Here is a 10,334-nt window from a genome sequence, read left to right on the forward strand (position 1 = left end):
ATGTTGCATGAGAAGGAGAGGAAACAGACATGGAGAGAAACAGAGAGGAAGAGAGAGGGATGGGGTCATGGGGGGATGAGTGGGCATATGCCAGTTGTTAAGAAACTGAGAGAGATGGGGTCCTACAGAGGAATGCTGGAGGGATGAGAGACGAGAGAACAAGAGAGGGCTAGAAGGCTGATATTTAATGTGATAAATGGATTGTGACAGCGTGCCTCCAAACCCCCTCCAACCAGAGAGAAAGACCACAGAAATAGAAGGCAGAGCTGGGGAGAGAAAAATTTATTTAAACAAGGATAGATAACTGCAAGGAATTGTTCAAAAATGACAAAATGGATCAAAAGTAACGGTTGTTCTTGCTAATTTTGCCCCAAACTAGATGATGGCATTACCAGGGATTCCCATAGGAATGTGAAGTTAAAGGAAAAGTTAATTCTGTCTTCATTTACTCACCCTCATGCCTTTAGTGGAACACAAAAGGAGAAATACTGAAGACTGTGCTGGTTGATCTTTTCCATGCAATATCACTGAATGGCGTTTCAAGCTTTATAATGGACACAAATGAACTATAAACGTATCACAAACATGTGACATGATGCTTGAAATTGTGTTAGTTTAGCATTATTTATATACTATTATAGTATTTATTAATATTTTCCAATAGGCTTTTATTTTTATATTTCCAATTTTCTCTTTTAATTTTAATATTTGTGTGATGTGCTTTGTTGCCAAAGCAACATTTCTAATTTTTGTTTATTTATATTTTGTTTTATTTCAGCTTATTATTTCAGTTAACGAAAATTATTTTTAATAGTTTTAGTTAATAATAACAACACTGGTTTGAAGCCATGTTAATAACATGTGTGAGAAACAGACAAAAATTGAAATCGTTATAATGAAAATTGTGACACCCGCATTCATAAATAATTTTGTGTTTTTGAGTCTTGATCTTTGCAGTGAATCATTTGATCTGGTTCACAAAACTATTCAGAATGATTCATTCATGATTGTGGTTCTCAGGTTCAACTCGCTGACTTTATGATCCATTCACAGAAGTTCTCATCTCACTAGAGAGTTGAATGTTGTTTGGTTCCCAACGTTCGTCAAAATGAGTTCTTTTTTTGTTCTGCACACAAAAGAAATGCATACAGGTAGGGAAAGACATCTAGTGTTATTTTAGTATTATTTATATCTATTATAGTACCATAAACTTATTTAAAACTTAGTTGCCAGGGCAACATAAAAATTTTTTTTATAAGGTTTTCATCTGTTACGGGGTTGACAAGACGTGAGGATCCATGTGCAAGCTTTTATTTAAAGCAGAAGAGGTCAGAAACACAGGCAGGGTCGAACAATGGCAAACAGGTATATGGCGGGCAAGACACAAGAATAATCCTAGGGCTAGCGTAGGTCAACGATCGGCGAACAGAATCAAAAGGGCGAGACTAGAGGGATAAATCCAGGAAAACAGGCAAAGATCAGAAACCAAGAAAACAGACAGGGCAAGACTAGGCTAGGACTGGGAAACTAACGAGGGCTCTGTAAAGTAGCTATCACTGCTGGCGATAAGCGCATACAATACTCGGCAGTTTGATAGGAGTCAGACTGAGTGATATATAGTGAATGTGTTATTGGATACAGCTGTGTGCAATCAGTGCTGTGTGCAATCAGTACAATGGATGATGGGATATGTAGTCCGGGATGATGCAACAGTTTGTGTAGTGCGAGAGTCAATGTAATGGAAAGGGTGACCTCTGATGGCAAGCAGACGGAAGTTCATGGACCGGATTCGTGACATCATCTAATATTTATATATTATTTATCTAATATTTACTAGATACTAGATATTTTGTGTAATATTTACATTTTATTATATCTTCATTTTAATTTAAATTTAATAAAAAAATACATTTAATTTTTATTTAATTTTTTTAATCGTTTTAGCTTTAATTAACAATAACAACACTGGTTTGAAGCCATACGATAGCTTTGTGTGAGAAACAAACTAAAACTTAAGTTGTTCTAATATTCACTGAAAATCGTGACACCCGCCCTAGTGATCCATAAATAATTTGAGTCCTGAATCAGTTGATCTGGTTCACAAAAACAGTCAGAATGATTTGTTCATGAATCAGACTCATCTGGTTCTAAAGCTCAGCTCACTCGATGATCCAGTCACAGATGTTCTTAACTCACTGGAGAGGAAGACTGATCAGTAACAACATTAAACAGCTCAATATCTCACACATACAGCTTCAAATATAGCACACAAGTTGTATGCACCAGCTTTTGTGATACTGTTCTGATTTACTATTGTGTCAATTTTCAATCTAATAAACTTAAAGAAATAGTTCAGTTCAAAATTGAAAATTAAATTCTAACATTATTTACACACACACACACACACACACACATTTTTGGGTGAACTATCCCTTCAAGTCCCCATTCCTGCATGGAAAAGAGAAACTGGCACACTTCACAAGTTCTCTTTTTGTGTTCTACAGAAGAAAAAAAGTTATATGGCAATGTGAGGGTGGATAAAAATGATGACAGGACTTTCATATTTTTAAAGGAAGAAAGAAAAAGTGAACAAGGAAGGTTGCAAACTGCTTCCTGATGGACTTGGAAAAAGGGAGGAAAGAAAGAGAGAAGCATTGAGCGAAGAAAAGAAGAATGCAGGGAAAATATGAGTTGCCCTTACTTAATTTACAACATTCTTGATTTCAGTCCAATTAAAGATCCACAACTCAGGCTCTGAATGAAAGCTTTCATTGTAAGTCAGTTCTTCAAGCTGGAGACTCAGGCTTGTCTGGAGTATCAAATGTCCTCCTGTGTGTCAGAGAAAGAGAGCAACGCTGGTGGATACCATGCTTTGTGGGTGAAGAAATGTGTCTGGAATTTGGTATCAAGGGACACGTTTCTTCTTCCAAGGAACCACATTGACTTACTCAGAAGAGTGATTGTAAGAGTGAAGCTGCTCAGTGGATGTAGGTGTAATGCTACGTTTCAGTCATTGGCTCTTACGTTTAGTCTGTCACAGACTTAACTTTTACCACTCTCAGTTTTAGTTTGAAATTCTCTAAATAAATTGCCATCATTGACTCTCCCTCATGTCATTCCAAGACTGACTTTCTTCCATGGAACACAAAAGGAGAAGTTTAGTAGAATGTTAATGCTGCTAAAGACTCCAGGTTAAACCAGGTTCAAGGTTTAAGTATGATATTGTTGCGTTTTAACCTTCACAGCATTGAACACATAAAGTAGACCGAACTAGAGCCTCAGATCTTTCAGTAATTGTACTGTTATGCTTGTATATTGTGTTTCAGTGCGGACGGCGCGGTTCTCTCAGGAGCCTGCAGACCAGTCAGTGGTTTTGGGCCAGAGGGTGGTCCTGTCCTGCGTGGTCTTCAACTATTCAGGCATTGTGCAGTGGACCAAAGATGGACTGGCCTTAGGCATTGGAGAAGACCTCCGGGGTCAGTGATACACAGTGCTCGCTCTTTCTTTCTGTATTTATGTGCTTTTACCCTTTTTTTCTCTTTTTATTTGTTCTTTCGTGTTTTTCACAGTTTTTCATGTTTCCTTGTTTTCGTATTTTTCACTTTTGTCCTCTCCTCATCCATGTAGCAATACACTAAAAACAGCCTAGGACACCTTAGAAACTGCTTAACCTTTCTTTCTTTCTTTCTTTCTTAGTACTTTTTTCGTTTTTTCTATGTACACTCTTTCAGTTTCATCTCTGATCTGTCTCACTATTTTACAGTTTCCTTGTTTGATTTTTCTAACTTTTGTACTCTATTTAACCACATAACACACTAAAACCACCCAAGACACCTTGGTAAGCAACACATTTTCTACAGAAAAATTAAGAAAGTGTATATTTCTTACTTACTTGTATTTCTTGCTTTCTTACTTTTCTGTTTTCCCTGTGTATACTTTCAGTTTCATCTCTCATCTTTCTCAGTTTTCTGTGTTTGCCTGTTTACTTGTTTTCTGTCTCACTTTTGTCCTCTTTTCCCCTTTGCTCTTTTGCTTTCTGCTCCACTAGCTCATCTTTTCTCACTCCTTGTGGACTGTCATGAGAACAGTGAGGGCAGGATGTGGTATTTTTAACCTCTGCCATTATAAATAGATAAATGTGGACCTGATAAACTACATTTGCTGCATTCGCCAGATTCGTTAAAAGGCATGAGGAAGATTTCTCTCTCTTGCTCTCTCACTTTGACTCAGTGTAGTTGTATTTACACTGTGATGCTTCACTGGTTTGTCCCCGTGGCTTTCATATAAAAGCATGTAAACAAATCCTGCAGTCAGATACACACATACACAAATGTGCACACGCAGAAATACATGCGCACCGCACACACTGATAACTCAGTCCCAGAGTAGAGAGAGGGCTGTGTGGGTTGGGGATGCGTGATGTAATTCGCAGCAGAATTTTTGTCATTTCTCTTGCAGCAGAAGCTGGAAATGTCCATGACATAGCGCTAACATATATTACCCAAACTCTACTGCCTCTCAGTGGTGGATAACGTCACTGCATGCTTATTTTTTTTACTTGTTAGTATGCAAATGTCACTGTTACCATTTCTTAGGGTCAGAGTTTTTTGTTTTTTTTAAATATCAGATCTTTAAGTATTAATTTAAGTATTAATATATGCAACTACTGCTTTGACGCTTCAAAACATTCATAAAGAGATTGTAAAACTAATCCATATGAACTGAGCAGTTTAGTTTAGTAGTTTGACATTTTTTTTTATTGTCGATGTTTTGGAATAATCATTTCAGCCTCAAGAATGAACCATTAAGGGGCACTTTACACAGACCTTTTTTTATTTTTTATTTTGCACTATGCTGCTTTTTTCCCATTGTTCTTCTGTGTAAACATTGCTAGATGACTATTGGGTCACATCACGTCTCGCATTTTTTGCAGCATCTGCGACACTCAAGTTAAAATTAAAACTACTCGGAACATTTTAGCTAGCACATAGCAGCACACTAACCAACCAGAACACCCTAGAAACCGCATAGCACCACACTAAAAACCAATCAGACCACTCACTCTTCATGATTTAGTGTGTATTTGTGTTGAAATTAAGATTATTGCTGTGTTCCAGACAACTCAAAATTTTGATTTGTACTACCTCCTACTTGGAAATAACGTCTAGAATGCCGCTTGAAGTCGGACATCTGACCTGTGAACTCAGGGCAGATCGATCAACCCCGACCTCAGCGAGACGCGTCATTTGACGTCACTGTTCCAACGAGCATAATGTGGAGATAACTTATGTCAAACTTAAAACAATTAGAGTTAATTTGCTTTTCGTCATCTATTTTCAAAACAAATGGCAGCATTTTATGTTAATTGTTTTCTGTTTTTGCCATAATTGACACAAAAACATAAAATGCTCTCGTTGTGTCATGGCAACATAATGTGGTCAACATGTGAACGCGACGTGTAATTGACTGGAAATCGTTGATGTTGGAAGTGGGTCATTTCCACTCGAAAGTTCCCACATCCAACCTTGTCTCAAACGCAGCATATCTATCTCCAAATCATCACTAAAAGTGACAAGTCATGGTCTGTGTGTGCATGTCTCTTGCAGCCTGGCCGCGGTATCGTGTGTTGCGGCTGGTGGATGTTGGGCAGTATAATCTGGAGATCTCAGCTGCTGAACTCTCAGATGACTCTCTCTACGAGTGCCAGGCCACGGAGGCAGCCCTGCGCTCGCGACGGGCCAAACTCACCGTCCTCAGTGAGTGCTGTGTGTATGAATGTGTGGATTTGCTTAGAAAAGGGTCTGAATGGTCAATGCATGCTAAAAGCTTGTTGTTTTAGATGTTGGATATGATGGAATGAATGGGTTAATGTGTTATGAAATGAATAGATTTATGAGATGTTGCTATTAATAATTGAATAATTGAACACGTATGTGTTTGTGTGTAGTTCCTCCCGATGAGCCGGTGATTGAGGGGGCCCCGGAGATCCTCCTCACAGCAGGGGTCCCACACAACATGACCTGCATGTCCCGCGGAGCCAAACCCGCCTCTGTCATAGAGTGGCAGAAAGACGGCCTGCCAATAGAGGGGGCCATCAGCACCACGGTGAGATACACACACACTCATACACAACGTTTTGACTAGTATGAGTGCTCATTCACACACACGTGACTCACTCCTCAGCAAAGACAAAAAGATATTGAAATCAACATGAAACTGTATTCGCAACCTAATGTATATTCATAATATAATATGATTGTTACAGGATATTGTGTAAGAAGAAAATTTAGGGAGAGATTTTATTTTGCCTTTGAGGAATTCATTAGATAGTGAAAGATGGGTGAGCAAAGTCATTTTGAAAACTAATTATTACATTTTGAATAAATTGAACACAATTTTTCCTTTTGGAATAAAATTGGTTAATTGTGCACAAGTCCAGAAACATGCATTAATGATGCAAATAAGATCATTTAATGTTCTTGTGTAATCATCTCAGCATAAACGTAAATGTAAAGTGAAACAAGCATGAGTTTGTATGTGTATGATATAGTGGTCGACCGATATATCGGCCGATATTTGGCATATTTCAAATATCGGCATCGGCCGATAAGTTTTTCTGTTTGGCCGATGTGTTCGAGGCGGGACTTTTATTTTGACGGCGCTGAGAAAGGCAGCGCCTGAGCGCACACAGCTCACATTCTTCCTCTTGTTCGCTGTCGTCGTTCAGTTCTGCCTAATATGGATAGAAGTCTATCTAATAATCAGAACTGTTAAACAAAGGAATTAAAATGTATACAAAAAAGTATTATAACGATTGATTTAATATTATTAGTAATAGAAAGTCAAACATTATAATAATTTCTCATTTGCCGTCAGCATTCAGCAAATACGCATTTAATTCATTTAAATAAATCTTTGAATGACTAATGAACATTTAATTTCACAAACCTTGCAAACTTAGTCGGATCCTAAAAAAAAAGATTCCCAATGCACACAAACTTCCCAAAATACTGAGTGCCCTGTTTGTTACAGCGTTTACTTCCTTTTTAATTAGATTTTTATTAAATATTTATTTGTGAAAAATGCTTTGTCTTCTAAAGTATAAGTATGTTTATTTTACACAATTATTTTTAATCCATTTTCAAATGATTTCAAATTTCTTAAATATAAATTAAATTATATCGGCCTCCCTGCTTTCCATCAGCATCGGCAGTCAAAAAACCCATATCGGTCGACCACTACATTGTACTCTAATTTTTCTGTTCTTTTTTTCTCCTTCTGATTATATATTTCAAATTTAATATCCGAGTGCTTATGTGGCAAGTTTGTTTGTGTACAATATAACATGGATAGAAGCATTAGCTGTCAGAAACAAAACAAAACCAAATAAATGCTGTGTCCCAATTCACATAACATCTGCCCTAAATATTAAAAATAAGAATTAGTGTGTTCCTAATCATAACATCTAGAAATTAGTATCCCAAGGTTACCCGGATGGTCTATTACCATCGGCCACCCTGCTTTCCAAGATATCGGCATCGGCTGCCAAAAAACCTAGTTTTTACTACACTAGTATGATAGCATATGTACTCAGCACAATGGTATTAACAGTGTCGTTTTGTTGTGTAGGAGGTGCTTCCAGACAGGAAACGCGTTACCACACGCAGTTACCTGCCCATTTCAGCAGTAGATACAGACACGGGGAAGAACTTTACCTGTGTTGCTACTAACCTGGCTGTGCCGATGGGCAAACGGGCCACCATCACCCTCAATGTACACCGTAAGTCTAGAACCCTTCAAGCTTGAAGCTTCAGTAAAATTTATGAGGAAAGAGAAAAGGAGGAAGCCAACGGTGCCTAAATTATTTTATTTTATTTTGTTTACTATGCAATGTGAAAAATAGCTATTTCAGACATCCAAAACTACATTGAAAATTAATAATTAAAATAAATAATCAAGCAATTGTTTTTACCATCCATACACTATCATTCAAAAATTTGTAAAAAATAAAAACAGCATTATTTTTGAAAGAAAATAAAAAGTGACAGTAAAGACATTTTTAGAGAAAAATTATATTTCAAATAAATTCTGTCCTTTCGAACTTTCTATTCATCAAAGAATCTTTAAAAAAAATGTATCATGGTTTCCACAAAAATATTAAGCAAGTAATTGTTTACAACATTGATAATAATAATTGTTTCTTGATCAGCAAATCAGCATATTAGAATGATTTCTGAACGATCATGTGACACTGAAGACTGGAGTAATGATGCTGACAATTCAACTTTATCATCACAGGAATAAATGACATTTTAAAGTACATTAAAATAGAAAACAGTTATTTTATATTGTAATAATTTTTTCACAAAATTACTGTTTTGCTGTATTTTTGAACAAATGAATACAGCACTAGGAGGTGCACAAGAGACTTTTCTCAAAAACATTTTAAAAAAACATTTGTACGTACATGGCTTGATCTAACTCTTAAAATTTCTTTTGTTGGTGTAACCTAATTTAGTCAGGTAGATTGAGTCATATTAAATAATATTTTTGACTTGAATAATACATGTTAATTTAGATGTTACCATGTGAAACATATTTTTAGGCTACCTGACCAAACATATGTTACAGTGTAGGAAGAGAAATGTGAGAGAGAAGGACCTCCCACATCTAGCCAGGCGGTGCTGTATTCGTGGACCGTCTTCTCAACCCACAAGATAGGACAAACTGTTCTAAAGCAGCTTTAGAGAGTATAGCACATTTAAAACCTTCTAAGAGGTTTAAATCCCTTTAAGTAGATAGCAAGGAGCATTAGGAGGAACCGTGACGTTCATCTGTGTTCGGACACTATATTAGTAGTTTCCCTTGCGTTGACTTCCACGGCTTCAGTCCACTCCAGCTCCTTACTGTCAGTTCTTCAATGTGCCTTTGCTCTAATGAATGGCTATGGCTTTATTATGTATTCTGAATGCTCTCTGCAGACCCACCGGTGGTGACGTTATCCATTGAGCCTCGCTCTGTATTGGAAGGAGAGAGAGTGACCTTCACATGCCAAGCTACTGCCAACCCACCTGTTATGGGTTATAAGTATGTCTCTTACTAAATGTGATGCTTAAAGTGGTTCCTTTTACTTTCTGAGATGAAAAATTAGAAAAAGACGTCCTTTAAGTAGTATTAAGCCCCATATATCTTCAATTATTTTCTGTTACAGCTGTTGTACCGTTGAATTCCGTTCTGTACATGCTTCATGGGTCTGTCTTCATATATCTGCTTATGCATCACTGATTGGCTCTTTTTGGCTTTGCTAGGTGGGCAAAGGGAGGTGTGGTCATACAGGGGGCGAGAGAGAGTGTTTTTGTCACCAAGGCTGATCACTCTTTCTTCACTGAGCCTGTGTCCTGCCAAGTGTTCAATGCTGTGGGCAGCACAAACGTCAGTATACTCGTCGATGTCCACTGTGAGTATTAACTCCGAAATTCAGTGTGTAAAGCTTGCAGCCTAGCCTAGAATATCTTAAGGTGAAAATTAATATGCAGATTACCTAGTAATTAAATTTACTAGTAATTAAAGCTGTTTGTCTCCACTGTGTCAGTATAGTGTAATATATGTGACCCTGGACCACAAAACCAGTCATAAGGGTCAATTTTTTGAAATTGTGATTTATACATCAGCTGAAAGCTGAATAAATAAGCTTCCCATTGATGTATGATTTGTTAGGATAGAACAATATTTGGCCGAGATACAACTATTTAAAAAATCTGGAATCTGAGGGTGCAAAAAAATCAAAATACTGAGAAAATTGCCTTTAAGGTTATCCAAATGAAGTTCTTAGCAATGCATATTAGTAATCAAAAATCTATCTAGCTATCTATCAACAGGGCTTAAAGTTCTCCGGCACCGTGCCGGATCTCCGGCGTGCAGCGTTTGGCTGCGTAAAAAAATAATCCTCCATTAAAAAAAAACTTGTTGATATCACTTTCGAGTCCATGAGTTCGCCTACCAATGGTATGAGAGGAGCACAGCTTTCACTCTCAACCAAACTAACATTACTAGCCAATCAGAATTTTTTGCTCTTATAAACACTAGACGCGCATAATAGGATCCAACTGCAGAGTCGCAGCCCTGATGTATGGAGAAGCGCGACACGTTGAAAAAGCTGGGAGGCGCAATGTTCAGAGATGTCTATCTAGCGCATATTTACATAGAAAAACTAATTAAAAAAGCAGCGGAGCTTTGTAAACAGCTCAGAGTAATCATGTTATCTCCCTAAGAACGATATGATTGCCAGAACAAATTTACCGGGATTTTTGAAAAGGTCCTGTTCACACATGATC

General features: G+C 37.3%; 1 protein-coding gene across 2 annotated transcripts in view; it reads left to right on the top strand.

The window, feature by feature from the left end:
• The window catches only part of LOC107731894 (kin of IRRE-like protein 1), a 38,658-nt gene that overhangs the window by 18,699 nt on the left and 9,625 nt on the right, over positions 1-10,334 (top strand). For both annotated transcript variants that reach the window (XM_016543084.1, XM_016543085.1), the window contains exons 2-7: positions 3,327-3,476; positions 5,607-5,756; positions 5,948-6,105; positions 7,630-7,780; positions 8,982-9,087; positions 9,309-9,457. In XM_016543084.1, coding sequence (XP_016398570.1) covers positions 3,327-3,476; positions 5,607-5,756; positions 5,948-6,105; positions 7,630-7,780; positions 8,982-9,087; positions 9,309-9,457 — 864 coding nt within the window. The remainder of the gene's footprint in view (positions 1-3,326; positions 3,477-5,606; positions 5,757-5,947; positions 6,106-7,629; positions 7,781-8,981; positions 9,088-9,308; positions 9,458-10,334) is intronic.

The sequence above is a fragment of the Sinocyclocheilus rhinocerous genome, unplaced genomic scaffold (genome assembly GCF_001515625.1).
Source record: "Sinocyclocheilus rhinocerous isolate Xijiao unplaced genomic scaffold, SAMN03320098_v1.1 scaffold1841, whole genome shotgun sequence".
NCBI classification, from domain to species: domain Eukaryota; kingdom Metazoa; phylum Chordata; class Actinopteri; order Cypriniformes; family Cyprinidae; genus Sinocyclocheilus; species Sinocyclocheilus rhinocerous.